The sequence below is a fragment of the Simochromis diagramma genome, unplaced genomic scaffold (assembly GCF_900408965.1).
Source record: "Simochromis diagramma unplaced genomic scaffold, fSimDia1.1 OVJJ01000370.1, whole genome shotgun sequence".
Classification (NCBI taxonomy): Eukaryota; Metazoa; Chordata; class Actinopteri; order Cichliformes; family Cichlidae; genus Simochromis; species Simochromis diagramma.
In genome coordinates, this window is record NW_024387012.1 from 495920 (window position 1) to 518721 (window position 22802).

A 22802-nucleotide genomic window follows, 5' to 3' on the forward strand; every position below is an offset into this window, starting at 1 on the left:
TTCCCAGGTCATAGTGTGTGTGAATTTGCATGAGCATACACTCTTTTTCCATTTTACATATCTATTTTTACACATATTCACATTTTTTTTAAAAGCTCTTTAGAGAGCTGTCGACAATCTTTAGGGCCACTTGGTGCCAGTACATGATTTTGAAGGTTTATAAAAATGTTGCCATGAAGTGCAATTTTTGCCTCTATTTGTTCCTGTTTACGGTCAAGTTCAATTTCTGTCACACTGTTGCATGACAGTGGTATGCAAACTGTGCAAGATTGAGGAACTAGATACCACTCAGGCTATTAGTTCTTTCCTGTAAATATAGGTGAGGCCAAGCACACACTTATTTATTATTCATGCTTTCCATATTCTTAGTATTGACAGCATGCAGCTGTCCTTTCTGTCCTTTTGGTAATCTACTGTAACCTTCGTACTGGTAATGAGGTTTTAATGTACTAAAACTAGAAGAAACTGAAGAAACTCAAAAGCTGTGTTTATGATGGCTTAAAAAGTGGAAGCTTTATAAGTGCGGTGGAAAATTCTTTCTGGAGTTCCCCTGATAAGTGTGTGAATGCAGCATGAACACTGACTCTTCAACAGCTTGGTTATAAGCGACACCTGTTCACTTAGTCTCTCTATACTTGCCTTCAGCTGAAGGAAGGTGATTCTTGGTGTTATGCCAGAGGGAAGAAATTATATCATCTTTGTCATATTTACCACATTGAATAACAGCTTTAAAGTGTTAATATATGCAGGTAGTTTAGTGATAGTGCAACAGTTCAATCTGTGAGTGCCACTGTTAAAGTTGATTTGGTGAGCTTGTTTCTATTCTTGTATTTACATCTAATTTTCAGCTGTGCCTCAGGCTTCAGTGTTTCAGTTCACTTTGTGTTTTTTTAACTGCTGATTGATGTATTTATTTTAGCTGTTACATGCACCACTGTGGTCACCAGGCTGTTGATCCTCGAGTGTGAAATTTGTGGAACGTGTGCTTAAAGTGGCTGTTCTGAGGCTGTTCATCAGTTGCTATGAGCCACATATTCTTAGCACAGTTCAACAGTTTGCCTGATAAAATAAGTAAATAAATATAGCTCTTTTTTTTCTTTGGGCATCAAACTTATGGTAGAACATTTAAAGACCATATTGTGATTAATATTTCATAATATATGGATTTGATGGAGATTGCAAAAATTAACTGGGTGAAATAAATCTTATCAGATATCCATACTATAGTATACACTGGAACACACACAACTTACTTTCCTAATTCTGAATGGCCACAGATGAATCCAGTCACTTGACCATATCCAAAAATAGGGGACAGCCAGCAGACTGTAGCCAACAGATCTGCTGTGTTGGTGTGGCTGCCAAAGACTAGCAGGGTGAATGCTTGCCAGTATGAGAACATGAACTCCTGTCCTTTCTCAGATTAGTCTGATCCTTGTTTTTGATATAGAGTCATTTGTCACTTCACATGTGTGCTTTCATAAATGTTGATGGTTCAGGGAGCTGCTGATAAGCTTCATGGCTGGTTTGTGTTGGTGTTTACTTAGTATAACTGTGGTTTTACTCATGCATTCATGCTGCATCTCAATACAAACGTCCAAAGTTTGTAGATGAATAAAAAGTTTACTTAAGTCTCGCCTTGATTTTTTTCCTGCTTCCAGTCAAGTTGATTAACTCTGCCAAGGAGGTTATATTATTGGCAGCATTTGCCTGTGTGTGTGTGTGTGTTTCATTCCTTCTGTCTGTAAATGCCATACCTTGAAAAGGTTTAAATAAATTCTGATAAATCCGTGTGGGGGTGTAGTATGGGGGGTCATGGTAACCATTAAAATTAGACTTGCATCCAGCCCAGTCTCCAAAGCCATCTTAAGGATTTATTGTTGGAAAATTAACCAAAATTGTTACAAATTAAAAACTATGTAACTAAATGTGGTGTGTATTGTTAACATATCAAAAGCACTATGCAAAGATCTAAAATATCATGTCACATGTGATGTTAGACCTCTTCTTCAGAGTCAATAGACTGATCTGGTCAAAGTGAGTTTATTACTGCCATTGTTTAACAACACATGGGCATACAGGTAATGGGGGTTGTAAATATCACATTACTTTGGATCTTGGACCTCTTCTTCAAAGTCAAATAAGGTCCACCTTCCACAAAACATTAGGGAAATGATAACGATATATGAGGATTTTAAATATCAAATTATAATTTGGAGGTCACATTTGACCTCTGACATCATTTTTACATTTCTCACATGCCGTTCTTTCAAGTTGACGCCAAAATGTGTTGCAGCTTTAAAGGCAGTATTGTCAAAATAAAGAGAATGAGGTAGTTAAAAACATGCTTTAACATTATATAACAAGCTTGAGTTATTCATGTCCACTTATTTACAAATAAGTCATTTTATTTCAAGAAGGAGAGATTATTAGAAAGAAATGAACATGATTTATTGATGTACAGCATTTAGATAGAGGTATTTGGCGGTTAAAATTCAATGGCCCGTCTCGAAGGAAAGGAATCCCAGCGGTGATAGAGATTACAGCAGGGCACCCTGGAGTCTACACGCTGGTGGTGGAGATGAAGATAGAGACGTGAATGGAGCCTGAGTGATGAGAGGTGGTGATGGGAGGAGGTGGGATGCATGAAGACGTTTGCAAAGGAGAATGACAGAGGTCCAGTGAGATCTAAAGTATGCTGCGTGAATGCTGACTGACCTGAAGAAGGCCAGGAAAAAGATGATTGGACCAGACCAGTGTTATTGCAAACAGCTTGACAGTGTGGAAAGAGGAAGTGATGTGAAGCTTAGATTTAGCAGGCAACACCTGAGAGCAGACAGATGTTAGAGGTTTCATCTTCCTTACTGAACTTACCCATAAGCTTTGTTACTAAACATGTAAGGAAAACATTTTACTGATATAAAGGAATGCCCCACGTGAACTATATTCACGAATAAAAATTCATAGAAAAAACAAAATTATACTCAAAATGATGGCAGGTATATTAAAATGCGTTCCAGGAGAAATAACAAAAGTATGCACTTTTGCTCTTGTTTTTACTGCATTACAAAGTTTTTAAAGTATCTTTTAAAATCACAAAGAAACGAAAATGAATGTGTGCAAAACCACAATACCATTTCTTTAAAAGTAAATACTGCGCAGAGATTGAGCTGGTTGGTGAAGGTTTGCGCAGCTGTACAAGGCAGAGAAACAACACAGTGTAGGGCACCTGACCTTCAAACAGTTGTTTCTCTTAAGGAAAAAAAGTGAATAGGCTTGAAGAAGGAAAATCAAAGTGAAGTTTAAGAAGGCTTAAAGGGTTTATTATAACTTCCACTGCTTGCCAAAGGCTACGCATTCAGTCCAGTGATGTGCCCTAGAGCTGTTTACTTGCTGCTGTTCTAAATTTATCACGAATTTCATGCAGTTGTTAGGTCACGTGGCCCCCGTGACGTACCAGCACTCTTTGTCATAACAGCAACTCATCTCTCAGGATCAGCTGTAGATCTGATGCCTGCTACGCGCTCTACATAGGTTTAGTTACAGCGGGATGATGGGTGATATGTACCATTACCCGGTTTTCTTTGAGTGCTACGGTCTCCGCGAAGAGCATATAAAAGGAATAGAAACATATTTCCGTCGCGCCATCTCGGGCGGAGGAGACTGCGGCCCACTGATAAGACTGGGTGAGGACGTCTATGGTATTGCTTTCAGACATGAAAAGGGTAGGTCAATCATTCATTTTAATATATTTAAAATATTTTATATATATTTCGTATGCTTTTTCACGAGACGTCATATAGTTGTCGAAGTATGCAAACGGCCAGTCATAATTATTTGTTTATTATTTTCCTTTTGCTAAAATTTGCTAAAAACAGTCAGAACAACGAGGTTTAAAATTTTGAGGGAAAACTTAATGATGAGCTGCATGAAAGAAAACCTGAATAGGAAGAGTCTATAAGGGTCTCTCGAAAGTGAAAGTTAACCATTCAGTTAAGGCTGTGCGACAGAACTGAAACTACCAGTTATTATGTAACTGGTGGTATCTTCTTCTCTATGGATGAGCTGTTAAGGAGAAGACTGGAATATTGCAGTACACTCAAGTACAAATGCAGTTTTTGTTGCATCAGTGGAACAAATGTGGGTTGACAGAGGTAGTAAAATCAGCAAGTAGGGGAGACCGGGGATAGTTGTAACATTTTTCACATTTCTGTCTGTAAATTGGAGCTCTTTTAAGGTAGTGGATTCAAAATGTAATGCAAAGTATTTACATGTCTCTGCTATTAAATAGTGCAGCTATTTTCTCTGCAGCACAATTACCCATTGCATGGTATGGTCTCAAACACAAAGAGTGAAATGTTACAATTAACCCCATAGTCTGGGTTAGTTGTAACATATCCTGGGGTGAAATGTAACACAATGAAATAAGGGTACTAACAAAACATTAACATGTAATCTTTGTTTATTCAACACATGACTGCACTTAGAGCCATTTATGTAGCTGTGTGTGTGTGTGATAGAATGCAGAAATCTAGCTTTTGAACATATTCCAACCCCCCAAAAAAGACAAATTCTGGAATTTTCTGCAACTGAATATTTCATTAATTTTGGTTGGTCTTCCTTGAGTTTGGCCTCATTGGCTCAGTGGGCATTATAACCTACAACTCTTGCACCAATTTTGAACAATGAAGCTGAAAAAATGTAGTTGTGCACCAGCATCGCAATTCCATTACTTTTTATCATGGCTTACCTTGGTGTGGTTTGCAAAGTGCTTCAGAAAGATGAGGAAATCTGTTTCTTGCACCCATCCTGATTTATTTCCACTACCAGTACTTCCTACTGGTCCATCTCTGACACAGAGGTCTGCATAATGTATGTGTGGGAACACAAACAGTGGAGGAATTGTGTTGCCAATGGCATTAACCGCATATACAAATGCGACCAGTGAACCTCTCTCTGCTGATGTCGTTGCCCCAACTTGTTTAATATAAGTTAAAGTAATAGTGTGGTAAGTTGTAACATCTGCATTATTGTTACAACTAACCCAGACTGTTGCTGTTACAACTGACCCAGACTCCTATAGCCATGAACTAGCTAACATTACAGCCAACGGCTAAAACATTAGCACTAAAGACCTACACAGAATATATCCCCATAGACATATAAGTAACATAATTTAAGTTTGATGAGTTTAACTGCAAAGCAGATAATGCTATTACAAATTGAAATAAAGTAGAAAAACTTACTTTTTGGCATACAAATTACTTTTTTTCATGTTAAATTGTCTGTGTTTGATAAAATGTGCTGATTTTTCACATGTGATAGCAGAACTGAACTGGGCATGCACAGGATGAGTCACATCATTTGAAACTTAGCCCTGATTGGAGAAATTGGAAGTGTTACAACTGACCCACTTTACAACTAGGTCAAGTAAAATCGGCTATAAATCCAAGGGCAAGTTGTTGAAAGGCATTTGTAACATATGACAGGCATGAGATGTAAAGAATAAAAGGAAGGAGGCTTTAAAGAAAAGAATTTACTATATATATAATTTTTTTAAGTAAATGTAAAACAAATCCACTGTGTAACTCCAGATATCTGTCTACAGATCAGCAGCGAGTCCTTAAAAGATCAGAGCATGTTTTGGAGCTTGGAGATCGTCATTTGGTGATCACAGTCCGAGAAAGTCTGGAAACTTACACCATCCCCACTGCTACAGTAGCGGTACATTTCGTATATTAATTTAATCAAGGTTTTTAAATGTGGAATAGCTAATAAATTTATAGCTATAAGAACACACACAACACACACACACATCATCAGATCATCAATTTATATATACACATATATATATATAAGGTGGTAAGGTGATCTTTGTTGCCGATTGATACCTCCTCTCATTTGCATTTCTTCCCAATCACAGACTCCTGAGAACATTCCCGCCTCGTCTCTTCCACCAAGTGATGAAGAGTATGAACTACACGTTGATAATTATCTCCTTCGTTACCTGAAAGAATGTCCACATGCTCAGCTAGAACTTGAGAACATGCTTGCCTGTTTAGCCTGCTCTGCTGATCTTTACTGTGAGGAGGGGAGAGTTTTAGTCAGGAGGCGAGCTCAACCTGGTGCTGCAGATGAAGTTAGTGATTGGAAAGCTGAGGTAGACGCTCTCTTTGGTGGCTACTTTTGCCATTATGAGGTAAACCCTGACAAAGTTGAAGCTTTGGTTCAGTCTAGCAGCTCTTGTCAGACTGCAGGTGAGGTGAAGGTGTACACAGATGAGTCTGGGATGGCTGTTGTTGTTGGAGAACTGTCTCTGGTTCATGCCAGGTTGTTAGACATCGAGCAACCTTCAAGTTTACTTGACAATATGGCATCTCTGAGTTTAAGAGAGGAAAGCACAACCATTGCTAGCTACAGCCTTTGTGATGGGCTCCAGGTGTTTGTGTGTCAGGGTGACATCACCAAGCAACACGCTGATGCTCTGGTAAATGCAGCCAATCAGGACTTGGAGCACTCTGCAGGTGTTGCTGCTGCACTGAGTCAAGCTGGTGGTCCTGAAATACAGAGAGAGAGTGATGAATTAGTGAAGTGTTTGGGGAAAATTCCCATAGGAGAAACAGTAGTGACCACAGGGGGTAACTTAAAGTGCAAGAAACTGCTTCATGCAGTTGGGCCCTCAGGTGGAAAACTAAGTAAGAGAGATAAGATGTTACTGGAGAAAACTGTGCATTCAGCTTTAAAGTTTTCAGAAATAATGGAGTTTCAGTCCATAGCCATTCCTTGTATCAGCTCAGGTGTGTCTGGGGTTCCTCTCACTGTGTGCACTGAGGCAACTGTTGCTGCTGTGAAGGACTTTGGCAGTGTGGGAGGTCGAAGTCTGAGGAAAATCATCCTGATTGATAACAGAGAGGAGGCAGTGAGGGCCATGCAGGAAGCATGTGACAGGCTTCTCCAAGGGATAGATACACCTGATGAAGATACAGCAAGAGGAGCCACTGCCAGAGCTCCTGGAGGCAGAGTCCACATGGAGGTTATTCAGGGATCGATTGAGAGCCAACAAGTGAGAAACGTTGCTGTAATGACGACACTTCACAATAAGACACATTTTCTAAATCTCCTGCTCTTGTCCTAGGTGGATGCTTTGGTGTCTCCTATGGTTGGCCATGATCCTCTCTCTACCCGTGTTGGAAATGCTTTGTTTGAAGTAGCTGGACCACAGCTGACCACAAGGTTTAGAAAGGAAGCAGAAGATGAAACAATGCCTGGTGACTCAGTACTGCTGGAGGGCTTACCTGGACTTCAGTCTAATGCAGTCTTCTTCCTCAATCTTGTTCCCTGGGATGGTGACCCAGACGGAGTTGCAGTCCAGGTGAGATAGTAAAGGAGTGATTTTATTATTCTGTCTGTTTGTGAGGACATTTTTTAATGAAGCCATTTGTCATAATGCAGCATTGTTATGTGTTATAGGTTCTTCGAATGGGCATCAACACAATCCTATCTTCTTGTGCGAAGAAAAGATTCAGATCTGTTGCTCTTCCTGTCCTCGGTGCTGGGATGGCCCTGCAGTTTCCTGTCAGTGAGGTGGTGAGGGCTTTAAAGGAGGAAGTTCATGTATTTCAAGAGGAGCAGGTGGGCAACACACCACTCCTGATCCACATCGTCATTCACCCCGATGACGAGGAGTCAGACAAGGTAATGACAAAGTACTTTTCCTTAAATATTGGCTCCTAACCATTAGTGTGCTGAGTATTGAAAAACACTTTGGAAAAGTAAAGTTACGTTCCATATCAATATTTGTCTCATTTTACTTTGTAATGAATCATTTTTTCTTCACTCTATTACATGAACTACACAAGATAATAATAATTACTTTTTTCATCTGCATTTCCATCTGATGAGTTTTTACAAGGATTGCTATTGATGTTGATACTTTGTTGTCTTTGCAGGCATTTGATGTTTTCCAAAATGACAATTTCACTCAACATGTTCACCAAAAGGTGCACGATCCAGGTGAGTATAGAATACTGAGAAAGAATGAAAAATAATAATACCCAAAGTGCTGGAGTAATGCATCTAAATTTACTAAATTAACAGCCTGAGGGCAATAGCTCAAACTCAAATTATTCAGACAGTCCAATATTTCATTATCCTTCCTAATGATTTCCTTTTATTAATTACCAGATACTTCTTCCAGTAAACCCCTTTGGCTCTAACACTAGTTTTTCATTTAGAAGTGTGTTTTTTGTAAGTAAAACTATAAACCATCTACGGCTTACTGTTCAAAACCTCAAACCACAAAGAAACGTCTCTGCAGCAGCAAAAAAAAAAAACAAGAAAAAAAACAAGAGAGAGACAAATGTACTTAACAGAGTCAACTTTCTCCTGTAGAGTCAACTACGATGAGGTTGGTCCTGCTGGGAAAAACTGGATCTGGGAAAAGTCACCTGGGTAACACCATTCTTGGAGAGGAGCACTTTACCTTTTATGACTCTCCAAACTCTGGGACAATGAAATGCCAAACAGAAACGAAAACAGTCAATGGAAGAAGCATCACTCTGATCGACACCCCTGGTTTCTTTGACACAGGAAGGTCTGAGGAAGATCTGAAGCCTGAGATAATGAGCTGTATGACAGAGTGTGCTCCTGGGCCTCATGCTTTTCTCATTGTGCTTCAAGTGGGTAAATTCACAGAGCACGAGCAGGCTGTCATCACTAAGATAGTTCAGTATTTCTCAGATGAAGCTCTAAAATATGCTGTAGTTGTTTTCACTCACGGTGACCAGCTTGACAAAAATATAAAAATTGAAGATTTTGTCAGTGAGAACAAAAATCTGAGTGATCTGGTGTCAAAGTGTGGTGGTCGGTGTCACGTCTTTGATAACAAACACTGGAACAACAACCAGCCAAATAACTACAGGAGCAACCAGTTCCAGGTGGAGGAGTTGCTGAAAACAATAGAAAAAATGGTGGTGCGAAAAAACGGAGGCTACTACACAAATAAAATGCTGCAACATGTGGAGACGGCAATACAGAAACGGGTCGAGCACATTTCGTACTCAATGCCAGATAAAACTGCAGAAGAGATCAGAAACCAGGCTAAATCTGATGTGTGCAACAGGTTTCTGACCAAACTGACAGGGATTGCAACAGGAGCTTTGCTCGGTGCTTTTTTTGGTGTAGCAGCAATGGTTGGATTAGCTGTCACAGCCATGAATAACGTAATGTTAATGGACGCTGTAAAAAAGGCTCCAGCATTAATGGGAGTGTCGTCAGCGGCGGCAGGAGAAGCAGCTGTAGGAGTTGCTGGAGCAGCTTGTGTGGCAGCAGCAGCAGCAGGAGGAGTATTTGGTGGCTTCATTGGAAATGAAGCAGCTAATGATGCTAAGTCACCATCAGAAGCTGCACAGAGAGCGTGTGAGGCTATATTGGAGAAAGGAAAGTCTCTTATCAGGTTTAAGTGAGATTTTTATAATTATTATCCAGGTAGTGGAAGGGAAAAAAGCATTTTATTATTTCTTGATGTTCTTACACTACACATAATAACTGCATAATAATACTACATACATCGAAGAGAACATGTTAAATTATTTGGAATCAGGTTTGTTGGCAAATTGTTGAATACTTATCTAGCAGTTACCTTTTTTGTGGACTTTTTGCATAATCTTCTGAGGGCCTTAATGCATTGTAGTCATATTTTTTTCCTGTGGACGAATGTCTCAGACCGATAAGCATCACAGACAAATAAGTCAACAAGTAAGTCAAAAAACTGTGGTGGGAGTTGGTTTTGTTAACTTGTCATGGAATATTTAGTCATGTTACATATTTCTAAGATATTGTTGACCCTGTTTTGTTCCTGTTGCTTTTAAGCAATAAAAAAAACCTAATTTCTGGGGAGTTTTCCATTTTGTCCAGTTCTTCTTTCGTTTTGAGAATACTGCTTTTAGGCAGGATTGTTATACTGCACTTACATGCTCTGATCAATGGGGGGAACTCTAGCAAAGAAATGTATGTGTGTCATGAGATGCCACTACCAGCAATAAGAAGGTCTATTAAGTATGTTTGCATATGTGAAACACCCACAAGGCGGTGAGAGGTCAAGTTCTGGATCTTAAGAGTAAAGAAAGGCAAGAGCAGTGTGTTAGTAGTACATGAAATGTTGGATGTTTGTGGTTTGTACTCGTAGTCCATATATTTACTGTGCAAGACTTGGATAGTTACCTTATTTTATTAATGAGCAAATCTGTCCTGGATGTACAGTTTGGGTCATCCTGCATTTACATTGTTTTATTGTATTTTTAGCTTAATCTACCAGCATTTAATCTCATTGCAGATTTAGTTTTTATCCAAATCTGTTTTGCTAGCTTTTTTCACCCTTACAGACTTGGCAACCGTCAGTCTTTAGAACGACTCCTTTGTGGACTTGAGAAAAAAAAAAGAGTGAGTTTGTATTTTTTGCATTTTATTGTTACACATGTTTTAAAAACATGCAGTTGATTCTTGGTTGTTTTAAGGTTACTTTGTGGTTAACAGTAATGTGTAGGAGATGACACAACAATGAATGGACAACACAAACAAGGCACCAAACAGTACTACAGTGTAAAACTACAATGTAAGCCTTGTTATTCTTCCCCAAGAGCATTCCTCACACTCTGAAAGATACAAACGCAGCAGTGAATTATAGACTCTGTATGCTCACTAGTCTCTATGACTGATAAACTAATTTGTTCTATCTTGCCCTTTAAAATGAATCATTAACACAAATGTGACGATAATTAAAGTGGGTGGACATTGACTGCACTTCAACACTTGACCTGTTTCCACTTCTCCACTTCTGCTGAAAGCAGACAGTTGCTGCTTTCTTTGCCAAGATCTTCAGAGATACATCAACTCAGGGACAGTCCAGTTCTGTTTCTTAATAATACCACAACTAAAATGGCTTGCAAACAGCAAAGTCAGCAAGATGAGCCACATGGAGTTGACCTGGACTGCATTCAGTTTTCCTGTTCAGTGTGTTTGGATCTTCTGAAAGAACCCATCGCCATTTATTGTGGACACAGTTATTGTAAAAGCTGCATTGAGCATTGCTGGGATGGAGAGGAGGAGAAGGGTGAATACAGCTGTCCTCAGTGCAGGGAGACATTCAGCCATCGGCCTGTTCTCAGGAGGAACAACATGCTGGCTGAGGTGAGGGGACAGAAATGAACTTAGCACAGACTCTGTAGTTCACAGATAACGTAACAGTCGTGTTGTTACATAAGAAATTATGTAACAACACCACTTTTTCCCTGTAACTGTGCAAATAATTAAAGAAGTGGAACTGTTTTGTACTGATTTATACCACCAGATTTATTTGAGCTCCAGAGTTGGGCATTTAAACAATGTTTGTGTGAACACACTTTTCATTATGAAGCCAGCCTCAACTGGCCATCATAGAAAGATGTACTCTTAGACTGTGCTGCAAAGAGAACAGATTTACATTAGATCAGAAACTCAAAATCTCCAAAAACATTCTATTTCTCTTTACAGCACACCATAACATTTTCTGTCTTTCTGTCTAGGTTGTGAATAAGCTAAAGAGCGCCAAGTCAACATGTCCTTCTCTGGTCTATGCCAGTCCAACAGATGTTGCCTGTGACTTTTGCTGTGGGATCAGAATCAAAGCCATTATGTCATGTTTGACCTGCTTGGTATCTTACTGTCCCACTCACCTCGAGCCTCACTACAGTGTTGCTGTGTTGAAGAAGCACGAGCTGGTGGAGGCTACAGTGTCAATACAGGAGAAAATGTGCACTAAGCACAATAAGTTAAAGGAGCTCTACTGTGAGCAAGATGAGCAGCTTGTTTGCTCTTTGTGCACAGTGGATGAACACAAGGGCCACGGATGTATTTCTGCTTCAGCACTCAAGGATAAGGCAAAGGTGGGGGCAAGGAGTCAAGCACATAATGCTACCTTTCAAAGTCCAAATGCTTCTGTGCTCCCAAATGACATGTGGCCATCAGACTTACTCATTACTAACATTACTGATTACTAATATTTAAATGCCTTCTTGCAGAATCAGCTGGCTTTAAATCAAAGGAAAATCCAGGACAAAGTCCAAAAGATAGAAAAGGAGCTGAAAGAACTGAGCCAAGCCGAAGAGAGTCTCAAGGTGTGGAAAAGCAATGTTTTCAGATCTGATATGTGCATTTATCTGCTGGGTGAATACGATAGCTGCTGAAATGAGCTTTAGTGCGTTAACATAGTCTCAGTATTTAGCTCTGATCAAACTTGCAATACGATTTTTACCGGGCAGCACAAGCAAGCACCGCCTTCAGCACTTGTTTTTGATTTGCTCTTTTTCACCTCTACTTTGAGAAACATGCTGTTGATTTTTCTCATCTGATGACTTCAGTTTAGCATTCTCTCTTTAGATGTGATTTGCGCCCCACAGGTGGTTGTTAACAACATATTTTAATGCTTAACAGATTCTCTACAATTGTCTCGGTCTGTGGGGTTCAAAACAGATCTGCGATGTGCCAACAGAGTTCTGCTCTGACTTCCCTGAACGACTGTGACAAGATCTTCGATGAGCTCATCTCTTCCATGCAAAGAAAACAGAGTGAGGTGAAGCAGCTGATTAAAGCCCAGGAAAAAACTGCCACCGCTCAGGTGGAGGACCACCAGTTTCAGTTGAAGGAGGAGATTACAAAGCTGAAGAGAACATACGCTGAACTGGAAAAAGCTTCGGATGCAGATGACCTCATATATCTGATGCAGGTATAGCTGCTCACAACCTAGCAAAGGTTTTCCTGTAAAATACCTGATTTCAAAGGCCTAAAAAACTGAGCACAATTAGATCCAAATGGCGAAAATGAATATTACAGCAGATATCGTAAACCTGTATGAGATCATTTCGATTTATGATGGGTTGCTTAAAAAAATGACCATTTTTGTCTTCTTCTTATATTTCACAGCATCTCTCCGCTTCCTGGGATTCTCCAGATGGCTCACCTGGAGCTCCTCCTCAACGCTCCTTTAAAGACATAACCGAGTGTTTGTCTGAGCTCAAAGATAAACTGGAAATGTCACTGAAAGAAACATGGCCCATGATCTCAGCCACAGGTAACAGTTGGAAAAGAAAAAAGAAAGCGTTGTGGATAAGTTGCTTCATACATACCCAGTGATTTTTTAAAATAACTCCAGTTTGTTTCTTCACAGTTTCATATGTTGACTTCTCACTACCTCCAGCCCCCAGCAGCAGAGAAGAGTTTTTACGTTGTATGAAATTCACTTGAAACATTATAAAATAATATACTAGTCAGTTACAGTTGAAAATAGTGGTAATATTGATCATACATGCTCTATTTTCTGCCAGATGTTTATCCCCTCACGCTGGATGGGACCTCAAACTATCGTTATCTCCACCTGATATGCGAGAATCGCAGGATGAGGCCTTCACCCGGCCAGGCTTCAGCTCATCTGGACAGATTCACTAAATTTCCCCAGGTGCTGTGCAGGGAGGGTTTGGCAGACCGGTGTTACTGGGAGGTAGAGGGACATGCTCGCACTCTGTCTGTAGCAGTGGCTTATAAAAACATCAGCCGGACATCTGATGAGTCACAGTTTGGCAAAAATGACAAGTCCTGGAGTTTAGACTGCACAGCAGACGGCTTTTTATTCTGTCACAATAATGTAGAAACCAAAGGGCCCAGCTCTGGTCTCTGCAAGATTGGAGTCTTCCTGGATTATAAAGCAGGCACTCTGTGTTTTTATCGCGTCTCTGACCCAATGGTTCTAATCCATAAAGTCCAGACTGCATTCACCCAACCTCTTTATCCTGGGGTTGGGATAAATTATGAATGGTATGATACTGGAGTATTTGCACAGCTGGTTAAGTTATGGTAAATCTTTTCAAAGTGATAGAGATGTTAAACATTTTTAAGACCCCATCTCTAAAGGATCCTCATCCATCACTAAAGCGTAGCAGGCAGAGGTGGGAAGTGTAAAAATACAAATTCTTTTACTTTTAGCTTTTACATTTTTAAACACATATCTGCACTTTCTACTCTTTACATTTTCAGCACAGGCTCATTAGTTTCATTTATAGTGCTTATACTCAGGGGTTAAAGTGGGCCAGAATGAGTGCCGGTCTTTGTAAGTTGTGGTTGTGGTACTTCAGCATCTTGTTAGTCCTACTGAAAAGCAGCAAATATAAAGGATTTTTTGTGGTAGGTCATTTCAAATGCAACATTTCTATCAGCTCAACAAGTGTCAGCAAACACACAAACTGTGTGCAGTTTGACGCGCAGTGTGTTAACACTAAAGGTTCAGCTGCTGTATCTCACAGTGTGACAAAGTGGGTTAACAGTTGGTATACTCATTACTTGTCTCATAAGTATTAACTTTTTACACATTAAGCACACTATTCTCTACGTATTAGCGATGGCCACATGGCACCGATTCAAGCGGCTCTGTATTTTTTTTGGCCGCCAGATGGCGCCAAATGGGATGTGTTGAAAAGCTTCTGGTAATGAACCATTTTTTGATACACGCTTCAGTTTCTCAGTAAGCTTCATTTGACCAATACTATTGCAGTTTCCTTGAACAACTGCTCCACAGCTTGCTTCATGCAATGAATAAATAAATAAATAAAGGGTGAAGGATAACGTCCCTTCAGGTTCCTGAGTGAATCACACGACTGGTTGAAACCATTGATGCTGTTATGTAAGAAGACAAACAGAAACAGTGGTGACAGTTCCAAACATAAGTTTACATAATCACATGAGCCAAGGTGTGAAAACTGGTCATGTGATTAAGTAGAGGATCATCAGGGGGTCCTTTTGTCCCTCTGTGGGGGGATACTCCCACAGGGTTTAAATCTGGGACTCTCCACCATTTGACCTTAGAACTGAAGAAGCTTCTCGGATGAGAGGTGAAACGTCTTCAAGCAACTTAAAGAAGTCCAGACGCTTTTCTTTCCAAGCTCCTTAGACTACGATGACCTGGATGTTTTCAGATAATGAAGTGATTTGTCAAGACTAGGTTTAACTTTTATAGAGCCATTTAGCTGCATATATGAGTTAATTGGGGGAGTAGTGAGCTTTATGTGATTCTCAGCTATTTGCATTGAGTTTTAATGCCTATTGGGTGCCATTTGGTGCTCAAAAATACGAAAGGTTGCTTGAATCCGCAACTTAAAATGAACTGCTTCATTATGATTGTCCAATCTACCGAGCTGAGCCTGCAGCTTCTGTTTTTTAATGTTGCTTCAGTGTTGTGTGATACTGGGCTACCGTTGTGGTGCTTTGATCATGTATGTTTTGGGGATTGAAAAAATAATGTTATATCTATTTCATAAATAAATAATTTTGATGAGTTAACCTTCCTTGTTTAAACATTGGCCATGATGTGGTTTCCCTCATGCTTGACCTCTTGACGTGTGTGAACATAAAAGTTAAAAATCCATCCATTTTCTTTCACTTATCTAATTCAGGGTCACGTTGCATTATATACAATAATGTACAACACACACATGCAATAGGTTGGGAGTAACCCTTGTGCTGTAAGTTCCCTGCTCTCCCAGGGTTATGTTACTGTCCAGTGGACAGAAACCTTTATATATAATATAGTATGGTTTATATGTATAGTCTATTTCTTTTGTATTTTTTTGACCTGTGGGTAGAATTGCTTATGAACGCACACTGTTTCCCTGTTTCTCACACCAAAAATACGCCACAAATCCTGCCAATGAATCACTTCATTACAAACAACTGAATCAGGTACTGAGGCTGTGATGTATTGAGTGAAGCCTCGGACGTCACGGCTTTACTCTCTCAGGCTGTATCTGAAATTAAGAGCCATGAGTTTCATGGTGTTAAGCTGTGCTACAACTATTTGGATAGACATATTGTCTCATCTATCATTGACTTGCTGTCTTTAACAGCTGCTGATAGCTGAAAATTTGCCTGTGAACATGCCATGAGTGGCCACTGTAGCCAATCAAAATTACTCAAAGAGTGCATTAATGATTTATCTATAAGTAACAAAATAAGCTAGAACAACATCGAAAGAATAGTAGGTCTCAGTTTTCTTACTGAAGGTCGGGGTTAATGATTAAACAACAAGAAGGAAATCAAACAACCATCCCCTGTCCTTTTGAACAATAACATTAACTGGAAATGCTCATGGCTTTTACATAGAAAGTTCCAACTGGTCAAACAAGTAATAGAGGTGACATTTTTTATTATTATTATCTTTTTTTTATTATTATTCATAACTGTTATCCTGTGTATATATTCTTGAACCAAAAATACAAAAAGGACTTTTGCACTGTATGCATTGCATAATGAAACAGTGATTCATGTTTTCAGGATCTGCACCCACACAACAATCTCCTGGACTGATAGGATGACTTTTTTCATAAAAACATATTGCCATCTCAGTACAAATTGATCCTATTTTTTATAGAAAGTTATTCTTATGGACCTTGATACAGTGTGCATTTTCCCCCTTTATGGAAAATGTCTCATTCATACCATGACGTTTTCACAACAAGGACCAAAGTTTAGCGTATTTTTAGTCTTTATATAAATAGCATGAAAGTTAGACGTAATCTGAAAGTAAAGGTAACTCTGGCATTGCTTGTGCTCTTGTTTGTTGTTGTTGTTGTTGTTTTGTTGCTGAAGGGTTAACTGTCTGCATGAATTGAGCTGCAGAGATGAGATTATAAAACTGCCCAACTGGAATCTTTCTGCAACTCTCCATGCCTAGAAATGCTGTCCATAAAAATTCTGAGCAAAATCAGTGACAAAGGGAAGCCCTGGGAGTGTGCAACACCCACCAGGAATGAGTGTGAATTAATGCCAGCTATCCTCACCAATCTCCTGCCTTCCTCAAGTCCACTAAACACATGTAGAATGGTTGGGCACACACCCATGCACCCTTTGCAAATTCAAACCCACCCACCCAATTTGTGGTTTGTGCTTACTTACAATAAAAGCAACGGTCTCTATATTTTAAAGTTCTTTCTTTTTAATTCAGACAAAATATACATCAAAACTAATAAAAAATGAAACATGCCACTGAGTGAAACAAAACACTCAGTGGCATGTTGGGGAGAAACTTTTATTTCCAAGCACAAACCAACTAGAATTCTGGCACCCAAAATTGCAATCAATTAAGCAATCAATGAAAGAAACGTCGTATCTCAACTCATTTTGTGTATAAAGCACACCTATCCACAGAGAGAGTCTCTTCCACTCCAACTTCTTCCACAAGACACAAGAGCTTTCAAAGGAAAACAAGATTTTAGACCCACACAAGGCTGGAATGGGCTACAAGACTATCAGCAAGAAGCAGCGTGAGAAGGTCACAACTTTTGGTGGAATTACTCAGAAATGGAAGAAATATAAAATGGCATTCAGCTGCCCTTGTTCTGGAGCTTTATGCAAAATGGGCCTTATATGTTGAGGATTATCATGAGAAAGATGGCCAATCAGGCTCTTATATAAAGATATTTGCATGAATAATGTAAACTCAATTATACAAACCAATGTACTGCTTGAGATCAGTGTGGTATAACATTTAGTGTAGATTATTAATACATTAGTGTTATCATCTCTGTGTATTCCTTCTTTCAGTTGATTCTCATTCCTGATTTGTTTTACTTAATTATTTAATTTAATAATTATTATTTAATTAAAAAATAATGATAATTATTATTATTATTAAATTTAATTATTATTATTTTTTTTTTTGGTCATCATTTGTCATTTGTATCATTTCTCTTTTCCCCCTTTAGTAGTGGGATCGAGGGGTAGTGCCAGAAAGGCTGGCAGAGCACTTGGGACTGACTGTGTGATCACTCAGTTTCTCTGTGGGAAACAACTACTTTTTTTTTTTTGCCTGTCCCGTTTGGCTCTTTTGCCATCAGAATTATTGTCTAAAGGTGAAGAAAGATGCCCAACGGATTTACTTTACCAAATACACCATCCCAGCCTTGCCGTAATGGTCTATTTGATTCACCTTTTATTATTTATTTTATTTTATTTTCACCTGTAAATACTGACAGATTTGACTGGGGAAAAGAAAGGGGAGAAAGAAAGAGGGAAAGAAAAACAGCGGGGAAGATGGACGGGGATAAAGGGCAAAAAACAAAAACCAACAAAATAAGCAGACAAAAAATCCATATATCAATCACCTGGATCACCTGCTGAGAAAGAAAAAAGAGAGCAACATAATAAACAACATCACGATGATATATGGGAATATGACAGTAAATACTAAATATTAAACATTATTGTGCAGCACGTAAGATCGACAACGCACAGTGTGCTTTGAGGTAGCAGCCAAAAAGGGTGTAGTTTGTGGGTGTGATCACCCGTGTGTACACCTGTGAGCATGGACGCGCTTGTTTTTAAAAGGTTCCTTCATGTAATGATCTGCTAGAGGGTGTGGGGGGGCCACAGCCCCGTCCTCCAGGGCATGAAGCAGGTATGGAGGAGATCAAAACTCCAGACATCCAGAAGCCCCCAGAACACAAGAGACCAAGGAAGACTAACAGAGGGGCAGCCGCGCCACTGTCCCAGAAAGAGCTGAGGAGAGTCCCAGATGAGGGCTCACTCAGCAGCCGCGGAGCAGAAGCCAGGGGGGGTTGCAGAGACGTGCCTGTGAACTCCGCCGACAGCCAGCTGTGCCTGAGTGACCGAGCCCCAGGCCGAGAGGCCGAGGGCACCCCACCCCGAAGTGGCCTGAGCGAGCCCCAGGCTCCAGGGCCCGGACAAGCAGCCACCAGGAGTGAGCCGGTGGGTACCTGGACCCCCATCTCCGGACACAAAGAACCACCAACGCACCGATGTCTGAGGGCGTCTGCCACTGGCAGGGGAAGTGGTGGGGGGAGATAGGCCTCCAAACCTTGGAGGGCCTGAGATGTCCCCAGAGAGGTGGCGTCTGATACCCAACCTGACATATAGACACAGACGTACAGGCACACACAGACACAAACATCCATTCCCACCCTCATGCTCTCATATGCACTTACTCCACACTCAACCAACGTGGAGACAGACATAAAGAGACGCTGTACACACGATCACACTCCCCAAGCGTACTCTACGAACCGGGTCTAGGTACCCTTGCCCCTGGAGGGGGAAACTGCACCCAGACCCAGGTGGTGTTACCCTTTTCCCTGCGGTGGGGAGAAGCAGACCGCCCCGACTCCACAGCAGCAGGGAGGCCCCACATTCCAGACCCCAATTGGATGGTCAACTTCTCCTCCTAGCCCCCCCCGCGCTCCAACAGGCCGCAGAGAACGGGGGTGTGTGAAGACTCCAAACCTCCCTCCGCCCGCTCATATGTAGTGTTGATGCATGTGTGTTCTAAGGTGCATTTAAAACCCAGGAGGGCATGGAGCTACCTGCCAGAGAGCAGCAGGTGAGCGCATAGCCCCTCCTGCTAGCCCTCAATGTCTACGTGTATTTAAAATTGAGAGGTGGGCAACAACGCCAGGGGTGAGGTGTACACCCTGATGGTAATTTGGACCATCATAATACTACATATTTAAGTATTATGAAGGCCTGTCTCTCTTCCATTGTTAATTCTACAATTGTTTCCTTTAAACAGATGCTGATAAACCTTTATGAAATAAGTTCATTCTAACACTCCAGGACATTCTTGTTTGGGTGCAATTCCTGAAAGATGACTCACTGTTTCATAATGAATTGTACAAAAGTCATTCAGTTTCCTTCATGCAGTTTTGGTTGAAGAATAGGACAACAGTCCTATAATAATAATAATAATAATAATAATAATAAATGTATTGTGACCACTCATATTATTTGATAAGAAAGAACGTTCTATATAAAAGTCCTGAGCATTTTTAATTAAGGCTTTCAAAGGTATTTTTTAAAGTATGCAGGATGGAGAGGGAACTGTATTTCTGTAAGTAAATATCAGGTGTAATTCCAGGTTGTCGCGCCACATTCATTTCAAGTTGTATTGCATAAGTTAGATTTGTGACTTGAGAGAGTGCATTAGAGTAGTTATATTTGTTGTTTTGAGAGGTTTTATTGACAGAGTTTTGGTTGCACCGTAAGCAGGCCTGGGAAAAAAATCTCAGTAAAATTTATTCATCAGGTTACTGTTAAAGTATTTGCCTTTTTCCAGATTTCTTTTTTTTTGTCACACTGTTTCAGATCAAACAGACTTATTACACAAAGATAACCAAAGTAAATGCACAATGCAGTTTTTAGATAATTACATTTTTATGGGAAAGAAAAAATCTATCTAAACTTACCTGACCCTATGAGGGAAAGTAAATAGTAAGTAGTAAGTGCCCCTTAAGCCAACTAACTTGGAAGTCTTCCCCATGGAAATCTGACATGGATGTAATTTTTGCTTGGTTTCTTTTTTTAAATCATAGGCACAATAGAAATATAGCTTTATCACGAGTGAGAACAAGATACGTCTATAGCAGTTTCATAGGTTTAGCAAGAAAGGGTAGATAACATAAGATGGAAAATCCCCATAAGAGATAATAATTCCACTTTTAAGCACCAGTTAAATTAAATACTCTCCTGTTTTGGCTTCCCTTCATTGGCTTCCTGTTAAATCCAGAATTGAATTCAAAATCCTGCTCCTCACATACAAGGTCTTAAATAATCAGGCCCCATCTTATCTTAATGACCTTGTAGTACCATATCACCCTATTAGAGCACTTCGCTCTCGCTCTGCAGGCCTACTTGTTGTTCCTAGAGTATTTAAAAGTAGAATGGGAGGGAGAGCCTTCAGTTTTCAGGCCCCTCTTCTGTGGAACCAGCTTCCAGTTTGGATTCAGGAGACAGACACTATCTCTACTTTTAAGATTAGGCTTAAAACTTTCCTTTTTGCTAAAGCATATAGTTAGGGCTGGACCAGGTGACCCTGAATCCTCCCTTAGTTATGCTGCAATAGAGGCTGCCGGGGGATTCCCATGATGCATTGAGTTTTTCCTTTCCAGTCACCTTTCTCACTCACTATGTGTTAACAGACCTCTCTGCATTGAATCATATCTGTTATTAACCTCTGTCTCTCTTCCACAGCATGTCTTTATCCTGTCTTCCTTCTCTCACCCCAACCGGTCGCAGCAGATGGCCGCCCCTCCCTGAGCCTGGTTCTGCCGGAGGTTTCTTCCTGTTAAAAGGGAGTTTTTCCTTCCCACTGTTGCCAAAGTGCTTGCTCATAGGGGGTCATATGATTGTTGGGTTTTTCTCTGTATCTATGAAGCGCCTTGAGGCGACTTTTGTTGTGATTTGGCGCTATATAAATAAAATTGAATTGAATTGAATTGAGTGTGCAGGCTGCTTGCCCACTGCAATTATCTATTTTCCATGGTGTTACATTTCAGTATTAGTCACTTTAGAAAACACCTGCTGCTTGGCCTTCCAATCCAGGTATGCACCTTTTAAAATATTATTAATATGAGTCACTGTGAACTTTTTCATCAAGAAAGTGTGCAGCTAAAAATATGAAAACTCAGTATATCCCTAAAATCATCAAACAGCAATCTCAAACACATGGTCTTGTCTGTAGTATGCAACAGTCTAGAGTCATTCTTTTCTTTAAATTTTGATTCCCTGTACCTAACAGAGATTTTTTTGTCTTGCTTTGAAGTAAAACAATATCCTGTGGGTCATAAAGTTTAAAAGCACCCTTCACTGTAGGGATGAACAAGTGTTATGTCTACACATAACAGAAAACCCACAGCTACTCTCCCACCCACATCCATTTCTGACTGTTTAAGTGAAATCAAGGTCTGGTTTACTCACAACTTTCTTAAACTTAATGGCAATAAAACAGAATTCATTTTAATAGGCACCAGATCAAAACTGACTACAGTTCCAACCAGTCTTTCGTTATCCATTGATAACTCTGATGTCACACCCTCCCCTCAGGTTAAGAGTCTTGGTGTCATTCTCGATAGCACTCTGTCCTTCACAGCACATATGAATAATATCACTCGGTCTTCCTACTTTCATCTCCGTAATATTAACCGTCTTCGTCCCTCACTCACTCCACACAGTACCGCCATACTTGTCAATGCTCTTGTCACATCTCGTCTGGATTACTGTAATTCTCTTCTCTATGGTTTACCTCATAAATCCCTCCATAAACTGCAGTTAGTTCAAATACAGCTGCTCGTATTATTTCCAGAACTAGATCCACTGAACATATAACACCTGTTCTTAAACAGCTCCATTGGCTCCCAGTTCACCTCCGTGTCAATTTCAAGATCCTGCTTCTCACTTTCAAAGCGCTTCATAACTTTGCTCATCCATATCTATCCGATCTTCTCCATGCATACTCACCCCTTCGTACACTCCGCTCTTCTTCAGCTTCCCTTCTGTCAGTTCCACCTGCTCGCCTGACTGCCATTAGACTCAGAGCCTTTAGTTGTTCTGCCCCGAGACTTTGGAATGCACTTCCACTTGCTCTACGGACCACACACTGTCTCACCACTTTTAAATCACTACTCAAAAGCCATCTGTTTAGAATTGCATACACCTGATCTGTCTTAGGCCATTTTTACCTTGCTCACTTTTTATATTTGCTTTTATACTTTTATGACTGTTTATGTCTAAATGTTATCTACCATGTTTGCTATATATACATTTTATCTTGTGTTTTTTTATGGTATTGTTTACGTGCTACTGTAAGGTGACCTTGAGGGTCTGAAAGGCGCCTATAAATAAAATGTATTATTATTATTATTATTATTAAAACTTAGGAAAGAATCAATTTTAAGTTGTATCTTTAGAAACTTTGTTACTAGCAACTTTCTACA

At 40.0% G+C, this 22802-nt stretch overlaps 2 protein-coding genes across 2 annotated transcripts in view; both read left to right on the plus strand.

The window, feature by feature from the left end:
• Positions 1 to 9897, plus strand: part of LOC120739374 — a 49481-nt gene extending 39584 nt beyond the window's left edge. Inside the window, exon 15 of the mRNA XM_040041134.1 lies at positions 8392 to 9897. Coding sequence (XP_039897068.1) covers positions 8392 to 9464 — 1073 coding nt within the window. The 3' untranslated portion in view covers positions 9465 to 9897. The remainder of the gene's footprint in view (positions 1 to 8391) is intronic.
• Positions 9898 to 10307: 410 nt separating this feature from the next.
• On the plus strand, positions 10308 to 14853 carry LOC120739333 (tripartite motif-containing protein 16-like). Its single transcript, XM_040041085.1, has 7 exons — positions 10308 to 11187; positions 11562 to 11921; positions 12057 to 12152; positions 12527 to 12760; positions 12958 to 13105; positions 13202 to 13261; positions 13359 to 14853. Exons 1-7 carry the CDS (start codon positions 10936 to 10938, stop codon positions 13886 to 13888), a joined length of 1680 nt encoding a protein of 559 aa, XP_039897019.1. The 5' UTR covers positions 10308 to 10935; the 3' UTR covers positions 13889 to 14853.
• Positions 14854 to 22802: the final 7949 nt, after the last annotated feature.